The sequence below is a fragment of the Phaenicophaeus curvirostris genome, chromosome Z, assembly GCF_032191515.1.
Source record: "Phaenicophaeus curvirostris isolate KB17595 chromosome Z, BPBGC_Pcur_1.0, whole genome shotgun sequence".
NCBI classification, from domain to species: domain Eukaryota; kingdom Metazoa; phylum Chordata; class Aves; order Cuculiformes; family Cuculidae; genus Phaenicophaeus; species Phaenicophaeus curvirostris.
The window spans coordinates 28,008,816-28,034,063 of NC_091431.1; the positions used below are offsets into that span (position 1 = coordinate 28,008,816).

The 25,248-nt window shown below is 37.5% G+C and overlaps 1 protein-coding gene across 1 annotated transcript in view; it reads right to left on the reverse strand.

Moving 5' to 3' along the window:
- Positions 1-25,248, reverse strand: part of CNTNAP4 (contactin associated protein family member 4) — a 240,164-nt gene that overhangs the window by 153,625 nt on the left and 61,291 nt on the right. The window contains exon 3 of the mRNA XM_069879913.1: positions 8,208-8,401. Within this exon, the coding sequence (XP_069736014.1) occupies positions 8,208-8,401 (194 nt within the window). The remainder of the gene's footprint in view (positions 1-8,207; positions 8,402-25,248) is intronic.

Consider the following 25,248-nt stretch of genomic DNA (forward strand, 5'->3'; position numbering starts at 1 on the left):
TGTCAATCAACACCCCCATATCCTTCTCCTCCAGGCAGCTTTCTAGCCACTCTTCTCCTACTCTGTAGCACTGCACAGGGTTGTTGTGCCCCAAGCGCAGGACCTGGCATTTGGCCTTGTTAAACCTCATGCCATTGGTCTCAGCCCTGTATTCCAGCTTGTTCAGATCCCCTTGAAGAGCCTCCTGACCCTCCAGCAGATCCACACTTCCACCCAGCTTAGTGTCGTCCACAAACTTGCTAAGGGTGCACCCAATGCCTTCATCCAGGTCATTGATAAAAGACATTGAACAGGGCTGGATCCAGCACTGAGCCCTGGGGAAACCCACTTGTCACTGGCCTCCAGCCGGATTTCACACCATTTACCACCACTCTCTGGGCCCGGCCATCCAACCAGTTTTCCACCCAGGAGAGCGTGCGCCTGTCCAGGCCAGAGACTGACAGGTTCTGAAGCAGAATTCTATGAGAAACTGTGCCAAAGGCTTTACTGAAGTCCAAGAATACTACAACCTTATCCAGTAGGCGGGTCACTAAATAAGATAACAGTACTGCTTTTTCCAAGGTCTGTGCAGATTAGAAGCACAAATTAATGCTTTGGCTTTTATAGCACAAACTCACTAACTAAAACTGCAAAGAAAGGCAGAAGCAATGAACTGGCTACTTGCTGTTTCTCCTGCGACCTAAATACAGCAAACAGTAGTTGCTCTTCTATTGCATTCTCTAAGAAATTTACAATGCCACAGGTGACTGCTAGAAAAGAAGTTCTTTACAAGATCTGCCCCGAAGTTTTTTACAGGATCTGCCCCAGAATCTAACTCTAGTTCTAAATTAACAGTTTACATGGACAGCTGTCTTTAAAATAATGAAGTAACGCACTAATATTAGGTTTCCAGAGCTTTTATTCATTAAGACAACTTAATAACAGCAGTAGTAGTACATACATTAAAATTAACCTGTGCATGTCTAATTCTAGTAGAACATTTACTTCTACATGTTGCTGAATTTGCATATTTTCAAGGCATCTTGCTGCCCTTAGTTAAATATGGCTTCTTTAACTCTGTGCATGAAATTTTTGTCCCCCAGATCTGGACTGCCATAATATTTGCAGTGATATATATACAAGATTTATTTGTATGCAAAGTCTCTTGATTAGAAGCTGTATCAGTCAGTTTTCTATCGTGGAATGTATCTGCATTTGTGGTTGTGGGTATATGCATGTACCTACACCAAAACACTGCTTGGGTTGCAGGGAAAACAAAATGGTCAGTTTCATTTTGTGTTTCATCAGTTAACCAAAAATATTTGAAGATGTTATTCAATGTACTATTTCTGATAACTATGAAAGATAAGTAGCTGCAGTGGAGCCAAAGAGGAAGGGCAAGAAATAAGATGTGACTAGAAATACCCAGATTAACAGGATTGAGATGCTTGGATTTATTTTTTTTTTCCCTAGAACTGTGGAGACATTAAAACTGACCCCTCATAATCTTTTTCAAATTAAATTAATTTAACCATTTTCATATCTCATTTGTTTTCCCTACACATAATTTTTGAGTTCATGGGGTACTATAAATGTATTCATCACAGTGTCATGAAATTAGTACAGAACTCTTCTGGAAATTCATTTCAATTCATTATTCTGAACTTTTACTGAAGAAAGCCTGATCTTAACACTCAAGGTTACTTAGCTGGGGAATTTAAACATATCACTGTGATCTGTGTACATATTGAGAACAGCTAAAGATATGTTCCTGAATACTGCAGCAAGCTGAATAAAAATCACAAACTATTTTTAAAAGTACTACTCTACAGATAATTTGAAAATCACTAATTCACTTATGCAAAATCATATTCTGCCAACAAACAATTCTCAGGCAGAAAATGAAAACATTCATAGAATAAATTATTAGTTATGAAATATTCACGTCTCTATTCTCCTCCTCACATCAAGTGAAGTAACAGACTAAGCAAACATTTCAGATGACTGAATTAAAAAAATATTCCAGTATCCAACCCTTTGTCACTGAGCTTCATTTTTCTTATGTCAAATGAGATTTTAGATTCTTGTTTGGACACATCTTGGATGGATTCAGTGGAAGATAATAAAGCCCACTTCCACTGCTCATGTCTTAATTAGAAACATGTGTGCCCCACCACGAAAAAACACACACTCCTTTTTTCTTCCTCCTTCCATTTAAGGGTGGTGACATTGCAAAGATCAGATGGGTCCAGTCTATTAATACATGGCTCCATGGCTGCTGTCACTATAATAACTTCGAGTTTTGTTGACAATAGGATGGCCTACGTGGCAGCAGGTTTACAGGTAGCAGATGGGAGCCACCTTTCTCAAAGTGGGAGCAGGGTCTTTGTCCAGGAACTTGCAGGGCTCATTGATAGGGCTTTAAACTAGATGTGAAGGGGGAGAGGGATAATATCAGACTTGCCTATGACAAGTGGTGGGAGGACACACAGTGGTTGGAGGGACAGGGTGCTGGTATGGGCCCTCCACCTGCTTTCCAGGGGTATTCTGGGGACGTCGCAACACAGTTGAAGTCCTGTGGAGATGAGCTGGAGGCTCCTGAGGTTGTAGGTACCAGGCAGGAAACTTGCGCAAAACACCTTAAAGGAAATAGAGAGTCTTCCACTCAGAAGGCAATGCGACCAACAGCCTGGCTGAAGGACCTCTATACAAACACACAAGGCTTGGGAAACAAACAGAAGGAGCTGTAAGTTACCATGCTACTAGAAAGCTACCGTCTAGTTGCCATCACTGAAACTTGGTGGGATGAATCCCATGACTGGAGTGTGGCTATCAATGCCTACAGACTGCTCAGAGTGGACAGATCAGGAAGAAGGTGGGGGAGGTGTTGCTCTATGTATCAGAAAAGGGATAGAATGTGAAGAGCTGTCTTTGAAGACTAGCCATGAACAGGTTGAAAGCTTGTAGGTCAGAATAAAAGACCAAGGAACCAATGGGAACCTTGTAATTGGTGTATACTACAGGATACTTGATCAAGGAGAGTCAACTGATGAAGTCTTCTTCCTCCACCTACAGGAGGCTTCACACTTGCAAGCTCTCATCCTACAGGGGGACTTCAACCACCCTGACTCCTGATAATTTCTTCAACTAGCTAATAGAGACCCCTTCCCAAGGGGATGCAACACTGGGCCTGATGGTTACTGATAGAAGTGACATCAAGACTGGAGTCAGCCTAGACTGCAGTGATCACGTACTGGTGGAGTTCAAGGTCCTGAGGGATATGGAGCAAGTGAGGAGTATAGTCAGGACCCTAAATTTCAGGAAAGCAGACTTCCAGCTCTTCAAGGAATTACTCAGTAAGACCCCCTGGGAAACAGTCCTCTGAGACAAGGGAGAAGAACAGGGTAGGCAAATCAGGCAGGTAAGGAAAGAGACCAGTGTTGCTGAGTCAAGACCTGCCGGTCAAACTGAAGAATAGGAGCAAACTGCACAAGCAGTGCAAGCAGGGACAAGTAACCTGTGAAGAGTACAGGGACCCGGTTCTGTAGGGCTGGGGTCAGGAAGCCCAAGGTGCAGCTGGAGCTTGACTTTGCTGCGATAATTTATATTTTTTTAACCGCTTTTTACATACTGGTGCACTTTGGAGTTTTTACATATGAATTACTTAGTCTAGCTAACTATGATGATTTTGTCTCTGAGCATGTTGCAGAAAGACAGAGAACAGTTGCAGCTAAGTTTTCATATATCCTTGACTTATACAGTTGAGTCAAGTAGTTAAAGCTGTTCTATTGGTATTTTTTCGGTGAAAAATGCAAGATAAGTGAATGATGAAAAATCTATGACAAATACAGGCGCATTAGAACCAACTGTGTTGAAGTCAGCACCATCTGTCCTACTTTAATTCTTAGCTAAAAAAGTTCTTTATTTTCCATGAGTAGCAACAGAAGAAGTGACACATCAGTCTGCATCCTGAATCCACAACATTTGGAATCTGTATCTAAGAAAAACGTAGTGATGGAGTACCCATTTTTATTATGTATGCCTTGGGCTGCAAAAGGAGTCAATACAATGTTGTTTTAGTTCAAAGAAGTAATTAAGAGAAGTCTTAATTAACATATAGGTACAGTGTTTTGCTTTTACAGTGAAGCAGATTATTATCAAGAAGAGTGACTCTTATTTTTCTCTAAGGAAAAGGATTATAGCTTCCAACAAACGTGATTCCCTGAGACTTATGAAGAGCCCTTGGCTTCAAGGAAACAGTGAAGCAACTCCACACTCTTGAATTGTATGTCACTATTACAGAATACGAGAATTGGTATTCCTTAATCTGGAACTTTCCATAATGTTGAGTCATTTTACAGCACAGGAAGTTTCCAATAAACTACAACAATTCAAATACTTTTAAAGAGGAAGTTGGAAATACGTATAGTAATGCACGTGCAACGGGTCATTCAGCATTCATGTGTTTTATTCTATACCATCAGAGCAGTAACTGTTAGAGAGAAACTACTTCTATGTGAACTCACAAGACTGAGAAAATTGTAATAAAGCAAACTTCCAGCTTTAAATTAAGCTAAGATAAATTAAATGGAAAATAGATCTAGAATTTAAATATACATACAAACAGAGATATAAATATACTTCTGTGTTGCAAAGATTTGTCTTTTAAAACAGATGTTGTAAAAATAGTCAGAAATTTCCCAATTTATTCTCACAGGAAAAATATGCACAGCTCCAAACAGATAATATAAACTATCAAGTACAAAATGAGCTAAGGTGCTAATAACTAGTTTACAAATTGCTCAGAAAAAAAATAATAGTAGTACTACTATTAAAAGTAATACTGAAAAACGTAAAGCTTGTCTTAATGCTTCTTGAACCAAAGCCTAAGTTTGTCATAGTTTTTTAGTGATGTTCTACCACACAACTCCTGAAGTTTGAATGAAAACAAGCAAAAAGAATTGTCTTTTCCAGAGTACAAAGCTGACAGTTTAATATGCACACACAGGTGTGCAACCAATGCAAATTTTAGAGGTTAAAAGAGAACTATGCAAAAGCTTGGACTTGGGAGGGTGGGCTTTACTGTATCTGAAATTATACTACAGAACGGAAAAATTACGAATAAGTTTAAGAGGATATGCATAAAGAAAAGCAACAACATTCCTTGTTCAAACATGTTTACATTACATTAAGGAAAACATAAAATTTATTTGAATTGGTCTTTCCTCTGTCCAAAAGTACGTATTTTACTGTCAATAACAACTGTCAATAACAACTATTTCACTTGAGAATTATATCTTCACCAGAACTATAACAACTTCTAAAAACATGTTGATTTTGATCCTAGGAATGGAAAAAACCTGAAAAGGCTTTATATTAGTATCAAAAGCAGTGTAGAAAAGATTTAGTAATATCTTTTAAAACTGCATTGATAGTCATGTCAGTGAAGAAAGAAATCAAAATTAGTGTGCAAACATTGTTGGTTTTTATTTTTCAAGCTAAGAGAAAATTTTTTAAAAGCCCTATACCTAAATATACTTTACAGTACTTAATCTGCAATGAGAGTAGTCCTAGTAACTGTAATGGAGTTAGTCGTTCAAAAGTATCTTTAGTAATACAAGGATTTTAATCAATAAATACAACCTATGTGAAAGATAATGTCGTTATAGGTATAAAATAGCAAGTAAGGTATGCATTTATGCCATTAGTAAAATATTAATGAGAACGGCTCGGATAAAGGTATATTGCAGGGTAAGGTATATAGTCACCATGATCCTCTCTAAATCATTTCCTAGTACGAAGAAAAGTGAAAACAAATCATATTTAGCAGCCACAAGAGGGGAAAGAGGTTAATCTCACCTAACTTTAGAATATCTACATCCAAATTCAGCACCACTAGGCAATGAAGAATTTTATAGATGGGGGAAGTATAACAGTCACACATGATTCATTTCAACCTACCAAAGACATCCAAGGTCAGAGTAGCCAACCTTAGAAAAGATTGTACTTTTGAAGGATTGTTCAGATATTTTTATAACTTGATCATTTGCAGATGTCTAGACGGTCCTCTTTGTATCTCAACTGTTACAAAAATTTTACAGTCAGTAAAAAAGCTGTGATCAGCTCCATGGACAAGAGAAACTCTAGAACTTTAAGTCAGGGTAAACCATAAGATGACAAACACAAAACAAAACTAACTTCTGAAACAGTTGATGAAAAGTAGGGAGCTGTGAAATTTTAGAGAAGACACAAATGTTTTCTACTTAAGTTTAGAAAGAGTGCTTACAAAAGAAATCCTTATATACAGTGAATGCTGAAGTACTTAGAGCAACGCGAGACCCTCAAAACTGTGCGCCTTTTGTCTTTCTAATACACTGTATTAGTCAAGATAAAAAAGGATCAAAATTACCTCCAGCAAGCAATCTTGGAATAAGGCAATGACTTGGTTAAAAAGAGGATAGAGATGACACAGCAGGTATCATTAAATGTGGGATATTCTTGCCTGAAATGAACTATAGCACTTCATTTGAAAAGACTTGACATAAACAGAAAATAGTCAGAGAAAATCTATAAAATAAATAGAGATTTAAGAGTTTCATTCCGAGACTACATCTATGCATTCATTTACAAAAGAGAAAATATATACTCCTAGAAGCAGAACTCCTAAATAAAGATACATAAAAAAGATCAATAGACTATCCTTGAATTTGATGGTTTACGTCCTCGAATTATGCATCACTGCCTGCAAGCCATACTTCCAATCTGCATTGCAGTCATTAAAGTAATAATTTCTTTTATTAAGTTTTGAGATAATGGAACTAAGGCCTTATTTTGCCCCCCTCCTACAGATCTAACAGTCTCCTTATCCCAATGTTTGCATCAGCATTCAACAATTTTTGGAACATTTTCTTGGTATTTTACTAGTGGCAATATTCAATAACTATCTGTATCACTGTTTGCAATATCAATATGGGATTTTGAAAGAACCCTCACTGAAAAGACCCCTCACTGAAAAGACCAAGCAACTCTATCTCTCAGATTTGTTTTATCAGCCTGTCTGGAAATGAACAAAGACAATATTGTAACAGCTTATTCTCATTTAACATTTGGAAGATTGTTTTTCTTTTCTCATTCCCCACAACCATATGGATTAGAAACTCATTTATTTCTCTTTGTTATGAAAGCATAATCTGAAGCAGAAGTATGTAGTAAATTCAAAAAGAAGGATAATTATGCAACAACTAAGCCAATGCATAATCTTATTATACCATAGATAGGGTCTGACAATAAGAGTGACAAGAACATTTTGAATTAAAAGTCAACAAAACTAAAATGCATAAAATGAAATACTTTTTAACATAACATTTAACTGCAGCAAAAAACAAGCAAAGCCTAAAGCTTAGTAAAATTTAAAATTAAACAGCTGTTTGTATGTGGAGTACAGAAGAAACCTAGCAGGATGAAATTGCAGACTGCAGGTATCAATATTCTTCCTTTGGTCCAAGCTGCTAATCATCGGGGATCAAGGAAATATGCAATTCTAGTCTAACACTGTATCATTCTATTTTTTATGTGGATTTTGGACATTGCCTCTCTGGTATTGTGTGTCCTTTGCTCACAATAAAATCATGTGACTAGAAGGTGATGAAAATAACAGGTCTTATTAATTATTATTATCAGCAACAAAGATAGCAGGAAACAATTGAATTAGAATAGTAGAAAGTAGGTTCTGAATTAGATGGCAAAAAATTAAATATTGCTTATTATTTATTTGTTTTCAAATAAACTGGGATTTGTTTAGTTATGATTTTGATTTCTTTGCATTGTTTTTTATTATTATTTAAAATGATATTAAATTTTCCAGAAAAAAAAATATTTTATTCTTTTTTATCCTAATTAAAAGTCAAATTTAGCATACTAGGATTAATACTTTGGAAAACTACTTTACCATACATAACAACACAAAAGAGATTATGCAGTACATTTTTAGTCCTCAAAATATGTCCTTGATACTCCTGCTAGAGATGTGCTAAGGCTAGGTTTCTGATGTTTCTTTAGTTTTTACAGCCTTTTATCTTGTTAAAAGCTAAATTTGTGTATTTAATTATCTAAATACTTTCAGTGTAGTTCTTTATATTCCACTATTTTCCTTATATTTGCAATGATGTATAGTACAAGTATTTTAAGTCTTCTGCAGAAACTTAATTCTCATTATTGCCAGAACATACCCAAGTGCTTTCTTCTTGACGATATTGCTTCCAGTTTTGTCCACCATCACTAAACATCAGAAGGTAGCTTGTTACCCAATCAGAGCTCCCATAACCACCTTGAGTGGCAACAGCAGTAATCTCAGTTCTTTCACCAAGATCAATCTGAAGCCATTGATATTTGTTGGACACAAGAGGAGACCAGCCACCAGCACCTTAAAAAGAATGAAAAAAACTTTAAATGTACTCCTACAGACATAAATTAAAACAAAACTTGTATATGCAAGAACTAATAAATTCATTTGAGCAACCTGATCTAGTGAAAAATGTCATTGTCCAAGGCAGACCTTTAAAGGTCCTCTCCAACACAAACTATTATATGATTCTATGATTCTAATACCAGATAAGGTTGCACCAAAACTGCCCTGATCCTATTTAGCAAGTATTATAAAAAATGATACTGATAACTGGTTATATGTAACCATTTATAAATATTAAAAGTCCTTCTGAATGTATTCACTCCCTTTTTTCTCTCTGAGATTAGTAATGAATTTTACAGAGTAATCTTACACAGTCAGACAAACCTCTTCAAGTCAGAAAGTCAGAATTTTATTTATTTGTTTTATACATCTCAATTCCATTTTATATGGAAGACAAGATCTCCTGAGGACCCATTGAACCTGAATGATTCTGCCTGATTCTATTATCTGAGGAATGGGTATACAGATTTGTATCCAAACTGATAAAAGCACGCTTAGATGATAAGTTTGCATAAGACTCGTAATGGAATTAACCAGTTTTTAGGTGAAATGATAAGAGAGTAAGAGGTATGTATGTGCACTTTCAATCAGGAGACAGACCAATTTGCAAAGATGAAGTATAGATCAAAACACAGAGCTATATCTAGAACTTCTACAGTATTTCAACTAATCAAAACAGCATGTTGAAATGAAGACATCATATTAATACAATTTTCCCTTGTCTTCTTTAATTTGCCTTTATATACTCAGATCAGGCTACTACCTTGTGTGTAAAGTTGGGTGGAAGATTCCAAGGGTAGGTCACAAACATTCTTGTAGGAAAAAAATACTGGTTTACTAATATATGTTGGAAAATTTGCATGTATTCAGACACTGCAAGCATCTGATGGGTTTTATTAGAAAATGGGGTGACAATGAATGATAAAAGATACATTTTGTAAGCACAGGTTTGGTTCTACTTCAGACAAATTCACAAAACATAACTAGCATCCTGAAAACTTCTTAAAGCATACAGACACAGAACATGAACCCGTGTCTATTTCCCACATCAATCAATAAACTGTATTATTTGGAAGTATGTGCAATCAAATCTTATACTTGTATAGGCCTCAAGATGCATAACATTTCAAAATAAAATATCACATATTGTTGAATTCTGTTCAGTCATGAGTCAAGCTCATAACTGCTTCCTTTAGAAATAAAAATTAGAAAGAAGAATTTTAAATTAGGGATTTTGAATTGTCATTTAGAAATAAAATGATGGGAAGTCATATAGGTGTTCATCAGGCAGAAAAAGTGAGGTTCATTCTATAGAGCAAGGTAAGTTGGAAGAGTGGAGAGAAATACATTAAACTCCCTGTAAGTCATATTTCCTTTGTCGACACATTTATGAACTAATTCAGATGTAACAGATTTAAATCTATGGATGACATTAAAGACAGTAGATCTATTTTTTTTTCACTTTTTACCTTAATCAGGATTTAGAACTTCACATAAATACTTTGAGATATTTTGCCTTTACTCATTGAGTTTCTCTTTTCAAGCATTTCTTCATAAAAGGAGACAACAGTTCCATGATTTATCTATAGCATTTTCCACAGGAATTTTCTATGGTTTCCTTATGAAACTGTCATGGAGATTGTAGCTGAGTGGGGATTTGAATTTTCACTTCATCACAATTACTGATAAAATTATTTAGCAAACTCATTAAAAACAACTACAGTTATTCCCAGAAGTGACTCTGAACTACAGAGAATAAAAATTGATATAAAGATTCCCCCTTTTCATAGAATCACCAGGTTGGAAAAGACCCATCGGATCATCGAGTCCAACCGTTCCTATCAACTACTAAACCATACCCCTCAACGCCTTGTCCACCTGTCCCTTAAACACCTCCAGGGAAGGTGACTCAACCACCTCACTGGGCAGTCTGTGCCAGTGCCCAAGCACCCTTTCTGTGAAAAATTTTTTCCTAATGTTCAGCCTGAACCTCCCCTGGTGGAGCTTGAGGCCATTCCCTCTTGTCCTGTCCCCTGTCACTTGGGAGAAGAGGCCAGCACCCTCCTCTCCACAACTTCCTTTCAGGTAGTTATAGAGAGCAATGAGGTCTCCCCTCAGCCTCCTCTTCTCCAGACTAAACAACACCAGCTCTCTCAGCCATTCCTCATAAGGCCTGTTCTCCAGCCCCTTCACCAGCTTCATCGCTCTTCTCTGGACTCGCTCCAGAGCCTCAACATCCTTCTTGTTATTCTCAACATCCATCCGTTGTCTATGTTGTTGTGTAAACCACGCCACAGTTCACTCATATGTGCATTCCATCAACTTCTTCACATATAGTTCGTTATACAATTTAGCCAGCATCATCAGTTATACCACTTCAAATTCAGTCAATTTTTGCATATTTAATCATAATAACTACAAGCAATACGCATAAGTAAAATACCAGAATTAAACTAACACACATCATAAAGGACACTTGCCTTTGATTAACCAAACAGTGTATTTCCCATATGGATCATTTAACAGAAGCTGATTTTAGTGTGAAGTCAACGAAGTTGCACCAGGGATGAATTTAGTTGTATATATTGCAAAGCAGTTTTTGTGCATGCAAGAAATTGACAACTGAGGCATCCAAGACTTAGAGAAGTCAAATTTGATGTTTTACAGTGTCCAAAATACCTAAAATACCAAAATATGGCATAATCTCCTTTCTTAAGCTGAAAAGCAAGACAACCTTTTTCACAAATAGATAACTGTAAACTGTAGGCCTACACTTAAGTAAACACTGCAAAGGTTTTTTTCTCTGAACATGACAATCCAAGAAACAGAGATCATGCAGTCAGTAATTGTCATTTATATACTACCAAAATGCAAGAAATGCAGTTATCAGGAATAACCTAAATAGCCAAAGATGCCAAGCAATGTAAAGAACAACCTGGCTAGTTTTTCAGAAAGTCTATGCAACAATATTGTTCTGAGTTGCATCTCACCAATAAAAGACATGAATGTGAGCATAAAAAATTGAAACTGTGGGTAAACTGTGGCAAGTAAACCTAAGAAGATGAAGGACTTTGAACTACGAATAAGAAATACAGGACAGATCTTTGAACACAGAGGAAGTAGAGAGGGACTGTTAGACCAGAAGCCAGCTCTGCAGTCAGTGCTCCATATATAAAGTTTCTGCACAGTATGTTTCAACCAAATGCTTGATAACTGCACCATCTTTTTCCTTTGATCTAAGTAAAATCATACTTTTTCCCATGAGATTATTTTCAAAACTAATAAGTCTTTCTCATGCTCTTGTATTACCTATACTTAAAACTGTAATTAAAAATACCTAATTCTAACACCTAAAAAGACAAAAGGGCATTCAATGCTCAGCTGCAGTAAAGCACAGTTCTTCAAAAAGGGTCATTATTGTCTGAAGAACGACCCAAGTCCTTGGTGCTTTCTTCTCTGTAATCTCCTCTGTTTCTTATGTTAAACTCCTGAGTTTAGCAGACATATTGTGCTCAGATAAATTGTAAGAACAAAGAAATACCTCTAAATAAAGAGATTACAAAAACAGTACATTGAATAGTTTTGGAATCTAAAATTTCTAGTAAGAAATTACTTTCTGCATGAAAGAAGCATATTACTCATTTGGATGAGACTAAAAGAAGCCTGCCATTTATCAGTGTATAGAAAAGACTCCACAGCTGTCCTTCAGGTCAGTGCCATGGTTCAGCATCATTGCATAACTGGATTCTGCAGGAAACCACTCAATACCTTCATCATATCCTGTCAATTTTACTAGTGTTTAAATAAAGTAAATTGAATCTAGGAAACTAAGTACTATCTGAAGCTGTCCTAACTATTAAGAAGAACTGGTAAAACTAAGAAATACTCCCAACTTTATGCACAGCTTCTTAGCCATTTTCTGGTTTTGTCTTCATATTCTACAAACTTGCAAAGATAGCTTAAGCTTAGTATAAGTACAAGTAATAGTTACTATGTCATGAGAAGCTTCAGAGGCATTTTGGATCTGATGCAGCATCACAGAAGTTGCTAGGAAATAGTAATAATGATGACAAAGTTTGCTTTAACTTTATGGAGACAGAAGAATGCAGCTAACTTTATTTCATCTCCTTTCTGCCATGTTAACAGCAATTTTAGGTGAGTGAGTAAGTGAGTGAGTGAGTGAGTGAGTGAGTGAGTGAGTGAGTGAGTGAGTGAGTGAATACCATTTTACACTCTACCTTCAGGAGGCTTTGAAGACATTTCTCCCCAATCAATCATTATGTTAATATTCCCAGGGAGATATTTTATAAAGGTGAATGTCATATTTTATGAAAAAGAAGAGTTTATTGACAGTGACTTAGACTTACCAAAATAAATAAGAAATAAAGATTTTTTTTTAGAAATATTATGATGAGGCTGTGATTGTGTGGGATATAATCTGAGACTGAGTTATTCCTACTATTTATTTTAAAGGGGTTGTCCACCCCAGAAGACAGATAGTAGAAAAATGTCCTTCCAACAGATTTCTGCTAGGAATGCAGCTTCTGCTCTTGACAGACAATGCTTCTTAGGGGAGCCACTTCATTGCAAGATTTGCTTTACCCTTAGCTATTACTATTCACTTTTATTTGGTGATCATCAATAAAATATCTCCCTTACTTGAAACCAGGAACTAGGAATTTCACATAGTTTGCTAGAGTACACTCTTTTGGCACGTATTCCAACAATAGTCTAAGGCTCAAATTAAGTCAGGACATAATCTACGACATTGTTTCTTTCTTAGGAAAATGCATTCTTGCATTAAAGTTCTCTTTTCTTTCTACAGCTGCTAGTTATATCCTGGTTTAGGATAGTTTATTACCAAGTCCTGACGTGTGTGAAGCTTGGGTCACTACTTTTCATCCTAAATCTTCTCTCTTTTTTTTCTGCAGCAAAGCGAGGATTGTTTACATCTCATGATTGTGAATTTTATCTGAGGAGATAATTTTCATAGGTAGATCATACATAGAAACCTTTGTGGGAAAAAACAAAATATAAAAATCTCATTGGCACCATCTTTCTTTACACTGCTGCAATTAAGAAGAATTCTCATTTAGAATTCTGTACTGATCTAATTTCTAATTGTGTATATACAACATTCTGCTAGCAAATATAAACCATAAGGAGTGAAAATTGAAAATGTTCATTTATTGCATCAATATTTGTTACAACAAAACTAAAGAATAACACAAATAATTCCAATAAATTGTTCAGTACGGTTTAATAAAGTTACACAACTTCTTTCCTCTAATGAATTTTTACATACTCTTCACATAGAGCTGCTTTCAGTGAACCACTTTTATGTGTTTTCTGTGTTTTCCCAACATATTATTATTATGTCTTGCAGTTTAAAGCCAGCACTAATAATTAGTGATAGCTTTCATAGACAAAAATATTTTTATATGGTCAAAGATGGTATTTGGATCTTTGTCTTTCTTTCTGGTTGTTTCCTTTCTATTCCCTCAGATGTGAAACAACCACATAAAAAAAACCCTATCAAAACACATCAAACCTGGTTCCTTTTTTATGGAACACTGTTCACTTTAAGCCAGCGTGCCATCCCAATATTTTACTGGCTATTGTCAAACAATTAAAAGAAAAGTAAAGCAAGACTAAAAATTTTGTATTGATCAGTTGGCGTCAGTACATATGACACAAGAAGAATGCAAACATTTTAAATATATCCCACTGTGACAGTGTTCTGATGGTGTTTTTCAGGGTAATTAAATGAAATTTTCTAACTCAAGCTACAGTCTTCAGTAATGTGTATTACATTGAAAAATTCAAATATACATATGTGTGTGTGTATATATGTATACAGACACATACATACAGGTTGTATTTCTTTGATCCAGACATTTATTTATAATTAGTGTTCCTGTCCCCTCAAACATAAATCCAGCACTTGCATTTTAATAGGAAATACTGACATTTACGAAGAGGAGATTGGATTGACATAGATATGGACTGAAAAAAGTTTTTCAAGAAAAAGTAGAATAATATTTCAGACACTCTTCTATTTTCCTTGAGGAATGGCACACTGCTTTGGGGCATGTTAAACAGCTATATCAATGAACTGTAAAAAGAATGACAACAAATTTAAAAATAATATCAAACTAATTTTTAAATCTCTTTGATTTTTATCACCCAATTCTAATGTAAAGCTACACAGATCATCTCCATTTCTACTCAGTGGGAGATATATATATTACCTGCTACAGGATGTGCAGAGCAGCATCTCTGAGGAGATGACCATATTTGTTTCTGCCATTTTTATCACTACTTTAATCTCAGTCTTTGACAATTCACTTTCTGATAGTGGTACCTCTGAAAATTCCGTTTCAATACTGGAAATGTCAATTCACTGCTTCAACACCTGTTTTAGCATGTGTAGTATAGTGCATTTAGTACAGCAAAGGCAACAGATAAAAGTTGGCACCTACAGTCTCCAAGCCAAAATAATTTAAGTGGATATATTTAAAACAGAAAAGCTCTATTTTTTTTTAAATTATTGTGCATATAAACTGCTACAGCTAGCAGTAGGCAAACACCAGCCAACTCCAGCTGATTATTGGCATGCATGCAGATCTGACATACACAAAGAGAACATAACTTTATAACTGAGAGAACAAGTGTAGTCTCACTTTTCTGGTGCTTAAAGTCAGTTTGTGTCTATGTGCACAAGAAAATGAATACAATGGATAATCTATAAGTCAAGTCAAAGATCTAGTCTGATTACATCTTGGCTCTGTGTAAGGCACGCTTCTCAAGACTCTCAATATGAATGTAGTTATGCAGTTACATTTGTGTGCATGTATACTTGCCAGCTACTGGACCTGACCAAAACACAAAAGGATGCGATCAAACTGTTAAGTGCAATGTCCCCTATATCAACACTATTTCCCTAATTTGGTGTTCCAGGTATGACTCCCAGAGCAGCATTCTGTTCACTTATGCAATTACGTGTCATGTGATACTTTTTTAGAAAATAGGCACATTATTAATTAAAGTATTTGTCACTCTACTGACATTTTTCAATAATTACAAGATTATTTAGCAATTAATTTGTTTATATCTATAGACTCATAGTGCTAGATCCTTAGCAGGAAAACTAGTTAAGTGTTAGTGTATTTAGTTTTCCTTAAGTTAGTGTATTTAGTTTTCAATACTCTTTTCCATACTAATCTGAATGTTAAGATGTTGATATAGCAATTTAGTATGTAGCTGTCCAAAACCCGCAATTTAAATAACCCATTAGCTCATTTATCTTTTGTGTTTTAATATTTCTGCTCATATAGGAAGAACTAAAAATGAGGTATATGATTCCTCTTCAAATCCAAGTGAATTTCTGTTCTTGTCTTTGTGCACTACCTGTGCTTTTTGAGAACTCGTGGATGTCTGATGTCAATCACCACAGAATTTAGAAATAAGCTATCATGACTCTGGTGTCTGTACACTTTAAATTAGAGAAGAATGCACACTCCTGACTCAGTTTTATTGAAAAGAAGTCTGAGTATAACTATGATGGCTAGAAAAATAGAAAAGAGAAAATGAAATTGAGCTAGACTAATGAAATTTCATGATCAGCAAATATAATCACATCTGGCTTTATTATTAGAAATAGAAGATAACATCTTTGTTGGTTAAAGGTTTAAATTATATGTAGTAGAGCAATAATAATTACTAGATTAAGAGTTTTATTACTGCTTCAAGCAACTTTGGAGGACAAAATTTGTTAATTCAAGTACTTAGCAATGAAAAAAGGGCAATTCAATTCACTTAAATTTTGTCCTTGGAACAAAGCTTTATTTCTCATCAGTTTTTCTTTTTTCTTTTTTTTTTTTTTTTTTACAGTGTAGTATAATGGCAATAATCCTCATTTATGATTTTCAGAAATATCATATTAATGTTTATGAAACTAAATCAACCAACCTCAACAGCCAAATGAGAAATTCAGGGACTTTGTATTTGCATCAGTTTTATGACAACTAGTGTATAAAAAATGCACAGATAAGCTGGATTATTTATAAAGCTATGTTTAACTTGAAAGCTTTCTCACATTGAAAATTGTGCATTTATGCATATTCAAATCCCTTCTTTTCAGAGCATCACAGCTTCTTACTTTTAATGACAGCCATTTTGGATAGCAGTACTATTAGGACCAGGCTACGTAATATATGAAAAAATAAATAAATCATATTAGATTATGTGTAGAAAACTTTCCATCCATTTCAGAAAAGTAATATTCTTGTTAAAAGCCTTGATAAATCGAACAGTGCAGTTTCTGCATGCTACTGTGATTCCAACTATTTTTCCTTCAGAAATATTATGTCATCCAGTACAATTTAATAATACACGGTCTCTTCTTGCTTGCAAGAATTAATTTTTTAAACTGAAAGTTCTTTAACGTGTCTCTGAAGAAACTGAAGTTAATCTGATATCAGCAAAAATCCATTAAATATTTATATATTTAGAAATATTCCCACTTTTTTTGAATATTATTTTCAATCTCTTATTCTTTTTAATCTCTTTTTATTAATGTATAGGTAAATAAAATGCTAGTTATAAATATTAAAACTCATTTTAGGACATAATAAAAGGCAACAAATGGATATAACCATAAATAAAATGTGACTAGACAATATCTGTGCTTCATTTACATCTATAATTATACAATTGGTAATTTCCAATTGCAAACTAATGTCTGACCAAACTGTTGCTTTGGTTCTCCTGTCTATGGACAAGTGTTCATTCACATGGCAGCTTAACTAACTCTATAGAGGTGGAAATGTTCAGCCTGGAGAACAGAAGGCTCCGAGATCTTACTGCGGCCTTTGAATTTTTAATAAGAAACATGAATATGAACATTTTAGTGGGGCCTGTTGCAGTAGCACAAGTAAAAGTTTTAAACAAAAAGAGGGTAAATTCAGACTAGACATATCAAAGAATTTTTTTTTACAATGATGGGTGGTGAAATACTGCAAGAAGTTACACAGAGAGGTTGTAGATGTCCCATCCCTGGAAACACTCAAGGTCAGGCTGGACAGTATGCTGAGCAACCTGATCAAGTTGAAGATGTCTTTACTCACTACAGGTAGGTTAGATTAGATAACTTCGAAGGTCCATTCCAACCCAAACTAGTCCATGATTCTATGAGTCTGTGATAAGGTAACTAGGATTTGATAGATGGACATTATTAAGAAATGGGACTGCACTCTCTGCTCTTATTTCTGAAAAGATTTATGGCTGTCTTATTATCTCAAACACGTTCTGGAACAGTAGGCTTCTTTGAGTTGAAATTTTGGCGCTTTATATCTTAAAACTTTTTTAAAATAGATTATTATGATAAACACTATATAAATGTATACACATCATATAGAAATATACACATCATATAGAAATATTCATCATATATATATAAAAATATAAATAAAATAAGAACCTGACAGTACCTGTCAAATAAACATACATATACATATACATATACGTATACATATACGTATACACACACATATACACACACATACACACACATACACACACACACATACACACACACACATATACACACACATATACACACACATATACACACACATATACATATACATATACATATACATATACATATACATATACATATACATATACATATAAACACACACATGTCTCCTTAAGTCCTTTCAATTTAACCAGCATACCACTTATTTCATGTATGAAATACAGATGGCTAACAAATATATATTACTGACTGGATTGCAAAGATATTTATCATAGAATCATGGAATCCCTAGGCTGGAAAAGATCTTTGAGAACATCAAGCCCAACCATACCTGTCCACTTCTAAATCATACCCCTAATAAAAAGGTGAGATATTCTCTGGGTACTCAGCCTCATGAGCCAGAAGACAGGGAGAGGGGGGCATAACCAAACTCCCATGATTCATGAGGAAATGGTTAAACACCTGCCTAGCCAATTAGACATCTTCCCCAACCAGGATGTAGGCAGGGGATTAAAGGGATGGAGTGAGTGGAAGCAAGTCCATCAACCAGGCAGAAATCTGTTATTGCTGTTCCATGTGACAGGTGATGAAGTTGCAGTTTGTAGCCCAAGGGTGATTTAAAGAGATTTTAAAGCCTTTGGGACTTCAAGTGAGGGAACCTGGGGCCCAGGTGATTTTTTTCATCCCTCCTTCCAGTTATAGGGGGTGATATTGTTAGGATCAGATGGGTCTAGTCTATTAATACATGGCTCCGTGGCTGCTGTCACTATAATAACTTCGAGTTTTGTTGACAATAGGATGGCCTACATGGCAGCAGGTTTACAGGTAGCAGATGGGAGCCACCTTTTTCAAAGTGGGAACAGGGTCTTTGTCCAGGAACTTGTAGGGCTCATTGATAGGGCTTTAAACTAGATGTGAAGGGGGAGAGGGATAATATCAGACTTGCCTATGACAAGTGGTGGGAGGACACACAGTGGTTGGAGGGACAGGGCCCCTCCACCTGCTTTCCAGGGGTATTCTGGGGACGTCGCAACACAGTTGAAGTCCTGTGGAGATGAGCAGGAGGCTCCTGAGGTTGTAGGTACCAGGCAGGAAACTTGCGCAAAACACCTTAAAGGAAATAGAGAGTCTTCCACTCAGAAGGCAATGCGACCAACAGCCTGGCTGAAGGACCTCTATACAAACACACAAGGCTTGGGAAACAAACAGAAGGAGCTGTAAGTTACCATGCTACTAGAAAGCTACCGTCTAGTTGCCATCACTGAAACTTGGTGGGATGAATCCCATGACTGGAGTGTGGCTATCAATGCCTACAGACTGCTCAGAGTGGACAGATCAGGAAGAAGGTGGGGGAGGTGTTGCTCTATGTATCAGAAAAGGGATAGAATGTGAAGAGCTGTCTTTGAAGACTAGCCATGAACAGGTTGAAAGCTTGTAGGTCAGAATAAAAGACGAAGAAACCAATGGGAACCTTGTGATTGGTGTATACTACAGAATGGGATGAGGTTTAACAAGGCCAAATGCTGGGTCCTGCACTTGGGGCACAACAACCCTCTGCACTATTTCAGACTAGGGGAAGAGTGGCTAGAAAGCTACCCGGATGATAATGACCAGATGATGTTGATTGACAGCCGACTGAACATGAGCCATCAGTGTGCCCAGGGAGGCCAAAAAGGTCAACAACATCTTCACTTGTATCAGAAATGGCATGACCAGCAGGTCCAGGGAGGTTATTCTCCCTCTGCACTCGGCACTGGTGAGACTGCACCTTGAATACTGTGTTCAGCTCTGGGCCCCCCACCACAAGAAGGTCGTTGAGGCGCTGGAGCGTTTCCAGAGAAGAGCAACAAAGCTGGTGAGGGGGCTGGAGAACAAGTCTTACAGGGCGCGGCTGAGAGAGCTGGGGTTGTTTAGCCTGGAGAAGAGGAGGCTGAGGGGAAACCTCATTGCTCTCTATAGCTACCTGAAAGGAGGTTGTAGAGAGGAGGGAGCTGGCCTCTTCTCCCAAGTGACAGGGGACAGGACAAGAGGGAATAGCCTCAAGCTCTGCCAGAGGAGGTTCAGGCTGGACATCAGTGTAGAGAAATTCTTGCAGGTTGAAGGTCACAAACAAATGGACACTGTCTTTGAAGGACCTTGGCTCCAAGGGCTGTTGAAAGAAGGTTTACGTTGGTTAGGCATCATCATTTTAATATTGATAGGCATACAAGTTGCCATTAAGTGTGTATCAAAATGTATTAATCAAATTGCATTAGCAATGCCTAAAGAAAACGGGGGAGATGTAGAGCCATATTTACAACAATGGCTTTCAGAAAGAGGTATCAAGGACGTGTCGTCCTTGTAAAATGTGAGTTATGCTGGTTAAACAGAAACTTTAGTGTCAAAGGAGGAACACATTGAGGGAGTAGTCAAGATAGAATATAGCTGTGCAAGCATGATAAACCGTAACTTCTGCAGGTGGATGTAACCAATCATAAGCTAAGCTTTTGCAATATGTATGAGCTAATTATATGTAACCAATCATGAGCTAGATTTTTGTAATATGTATAAGCTAATTAAACACTGTATAAAAGAAGCAACCGTAAATCAATAAACGGAGCTTTGATCACCTAACCAAGTTTGGTCAACTCCCTCCGTCGCTCTCCAATTCCAACACATCAGAAAAAAATTTTTCACAGAAGGGATCATTGGACACTTGAACAGGCTGCCCAGGGAGGTGGTTGAGTCACCATCCCCAGAGGTATTTAAAAGATGGGTGGATGAAGTGCTCAGGGGCATCGTTTTGTGCTTAATAGGAATAGTTGGACTCAATGATCCAGTGGGTCTTTTCAAATCTATTGATTCTGTGATTCTGTGAGCTGTCTTTGAAGTAGCCATGAAAAGTTTGAAAGCTGGTGGGTCAGAATAGAAGACCAAGGAACCAATGGGAACCTTGTGGTTGGTGTATACTACAGGACATCTGATCAAGGAGAGTCAGCTGATGAAGCCTTCTTCCTCCACTTACCGGAGGCTTCACACTTGCCAGCTCTTTTCCTACAGGGGAACTTCAACCACCCTGACATATGCTGGAAAAGTAGCATGGCAAGCAGTAGGCAATCCAGGAGACTCCTGGAGTGCATTGAAGATGATTTCTTAAGCCATCTAATAGAGACCTCCACCCGAGGTGATGCAACACTGGACTTGATGATCACTGATACAAGTGAACTCATCAGTGTCATCAAGATTGCAGGCATCCTGAGCTGCAGTGATCACACACTGGTAGAGTTCAAAGTCCAGGGGGATATAGGGCAAGCAAGGACTGTAGTCAGGACCCTAAATTTCAGGAAAGCAGACATCCAGCTCTTCAAGAAGTTACTCAATAGGACTCCATGGGACATGGTCCTCAGGTACAAGGGAGCAGAACAGAGCTGGCAAATATTTAAGGGTGCTTTCCATAAAGCACAAGTGTGCTTAGTCCCCAGGTGTAGGAAATCGGACAGGGAGAGAACAGTGTTGCTGAGTTGAGACCCGCTGGTCAAACTGAAGAACAAAAGCGAACTGCACAGGCAGTGCAAGCAGAGATAGGGAACCTGGGAAGTGTGTAGGGACACTGTCTGGTTTTGTAGGGATGGCATCAGGAAGGCCAAGGCACAGCTGGAACTGGTCTTGGCAAGGAAAATGAAGACTAACAAGAAGGTCTTCTACAGGTACATGAATCAGAAAAGGAAAGTTAAAGAGAATGTACCCCCACTCATAGATGAAAATGGTGACCTCCTATCAACAGACAAGGAGAAGGCTGAGGTACTCAACAACAACTTTTTTTGCCTCAGTCTTCACTGACAACTGCTCTCCTCACCCCTGTTGGGTCAATGGATGACAAGAAGGTGACCCTCCCACTGTAGAGGAGGATCAGGTTCGTGACCACCTGAGGAATTTGAATATATATGTAGGCCTATGGGACCTGATGAGACCATTCCTATTAATGCATCCCAGAGTACTGGGTGAGTTACCTGATGTTGTTGTGAAGCCACACTCCATGATACTTGAAAAATCGTGGCAATCAGAAGTCCCTGGTGACTGCAAGAAGGGTAACATTGTGCTCATTTTTAAAAAAGGTAGAAAAGATGACCCTGGGAACTACCAACCTGGGAACAGCCTCACCTCTGTGCCTGGGAAGATCATGGAGCAGATCTTCCTAGAAGCTATGCTAAAGCACATGGAGGATGGAGAGGTGATTAGTGGTGGCCAGCCTGGCTTCACTGGGGCAAGTCCTACCTGACCAACCTAGTGGCTTTCTATGATGGGATAATGACAGCAGTGGACATATGAAAACCAATGGATGTGATCTATCTGTATTTCTGTAAAGCATGGTCCCCCACAACACTCTTCTCTTGAAATTGGAGAGATATACATTTGATGGGTGGACTGTTAGGGTGGATAAGAAATTGGTTGGATGGTTGTATTCAGAGAGTAGTGGTCAATGGCTCAATGTCCAGATAGACACAAGTGGTGTCCATCATGGGATCCTACTGGGATCAGTGCTGTTTAATATCTTCATCAATGATATTGACAGCACGATCGAGTTCACCCTCAGCAAGTTTGCAGATGACACCAAACTGAATGGTGGGGTTGCCACAGGGGAATGATGGGATGTCATCCAGAGCAACCTGGACAAGCAGGAGAAGTGCAACTGTGTGAGCCTCTGTGTGGCCCTTCGAGGTTCGACAGGGCCAAGTGCAAGGTCCTACATCTGGATTGGGGCAATCCGTGGTTTTAATATAGGACAGGGGATGATGGGATTGAGAGCAGCCATGCAGAGAAGGACTTGGGGTTACTGATTGATGAGAAGCTCAACATGAGCCAGCAATATGCGCTTGCAGCCCAGAAGGTTAATTGTATCCTGGGCTGCATCAAAAGAAGTGTGGACAGAAGGTTGAGGGAGGTGATTTTGTCTCTCTATTCCTCTCTCATGAGTACTTTGTCCGGTTCTGGAATCCTGAACATAAGAAGGATATGGAGCTGTTGGAACATGTCCAGAAGAGGGCTACAAGGATGATTTGAGGGCTGGAGCACCTCACACACATAGACAGGCTGTGAGAGTTGGGGTTGTTCAGCCTGGAGAAGAGAAGACTCTGAGAAGACCTTATAACAACCTTCCAGTACCTGAAAGGGGCCTATAAGAAAGCTAGCGAGGGCCTTTTTACAAAGGCATGTCGCGACAGGACTAGGGGCAATGGCTATAAACCGGAGAGGAGTAGATTTAGACTAGACATAAGGAAGAATTTCTTCACTATGAGGTTGGTGAGGCACTGGAACAGGTTGCTCAGGAAAGCTGTGTATGCTCCCTGGAAGTGTTCCAGGCCTGGCTGGATGGGGCTTTGGGCAGTCTGGTCTAGTGGGAGGTGTCCCACCCCTTGGCAGGGCTATTGGCACTAGACGACCTTTAAACTCCTTCCAACCCAAACTATTCTCTAATTGTATAATTACCTCAGCCCTATCCTCATCCTTTTTTACTAATGTCCCCACTGTGTCCAGTAAAGGATGGAGATTCTTATTGGACCTCCTTTTGTCATTGATATATTTGTAGAATCTTGTAGATATTTTATTGTCTTTTACAGAATTGACCAATCTATGTTCTAGTTGGGATTTAGATCTTCTCGTATTCTCTCTACATGTTCTCACTTCATCCTTGTAGTCTTCCCAAGATGCCTGCCACTTCTTCCAAAGCTTATATGCTCTCCTTTTTTTTCTGATATCCACCCAGATCTCTCTGCTGGCTTTAATAGAACTGCATCAGATTAGTCATAAATAACACAAAAATACTTAATGTGTGAAGAATACATTAAGAAAGTCTTGAAGTGAACTGAAAATATGGAATGGTGAAGAATGCTCTCAGAGAGAATAAATTACAGTCTTAGAAAGAGCATGTTCTCTGATTGTTGGGTCATATTTTTTTCATAAATATTAATGTTGTGAGGGGAAAAAGCATGTTGCACAAATCAAGGACAGATATTGCCAGTAGGTAACTTTTATGACACTAAGATACTATTTGCATTTGATTCAATGAGAAGTCAAAGGCTTATCAGTAGCAAAACCTGAATCAGGTTCCTGCGGGTAACGTTCAATTTCTTTAGGGGCTTTGAGGCAAGAACTTTTTTCTGAAAACTGTTGTCATGGTAGGGTATTCTATACCTCCAGGGTCAGTAATTATATGTGGCAGCCTTTCACGTCTGCTTTGCTTATCTGGTAATTCAAGGTGAAACTAAGTCCAAGCAGTCATCTACCTTGATTAAAGACCACAACATAAAACAAAACTGCCTCAACAAGTAGGAAGCTACAAAATTAACTGTGCCTTTTTTTCTGTTCTGATTTTAGAAATTTTGTAAAGATTAGAGAAATTAGTGGAAAAAGCATATGAAAGGACTTGAGAGCTACTGAACAAGGAATATAGCCAGAAACTGCACTGGGAATCTTGCCTTCTCTAAATTCTGGCATTTAGGAAATTCTTCTTGTCTGTCACTACGTATGCCCTCCCAGGAGGAGGTTCCAGTTGCTTCACGTCCTGGCACTAGGTCAAACAATGTATCAATATTCATACTGACATTCCTGGTGTTATGATTTTATGTGCCAGAAGTCCCAATTCAGTCCTAACTTTGCCAAATTCTCCCTGTTTTTTTTTCAATTGCTAGTCCCAGCATATGATGAAATCCTGAGGGACAACTGCTTAACAGTGACTCATTAAGTCTCAATCTAGTTAAATATTTTTAGCTACCTTTGATATGAAAGTGAAACACATGAATATGGAAAAAAAATCCTAGGAGTCCTGGGCAAAATGGACACAGACAACTCTCCTGGATTTGTGAGAGGAAAAGTATTTTGCATGGTCTTAAAAAATGAGAACAGAGCCATGGTGGTTTTTGTGCTTTCTCATCTGAGCATGAAGAATCCTATGCATGCACACGGTCCCTTAAGCATCTACATATACCCTGTGTTCCTACATATATACACTAGCAAATTTAAAGGCATCAGATGATCACAGAATTAATTTTATGTGACAAATATTCATATGGCAGCAAAAATAAGAGATTCTTTTTGCAGATCCAAATAGAAGGTGAAGTGGAGTTTTTTGTTTGTTTTGCTTTCCTTTTATTATAAGGAAGTAATAAGCTGAGATTACTTCTATTTTATATTTATATCTCTGGCACTTCCATCGAGTAAAAAATTAAATGATGAAAGCTTTTTGTTATTTCCACAGGCCAGACAAGTAATCAAGCCTTCTCAG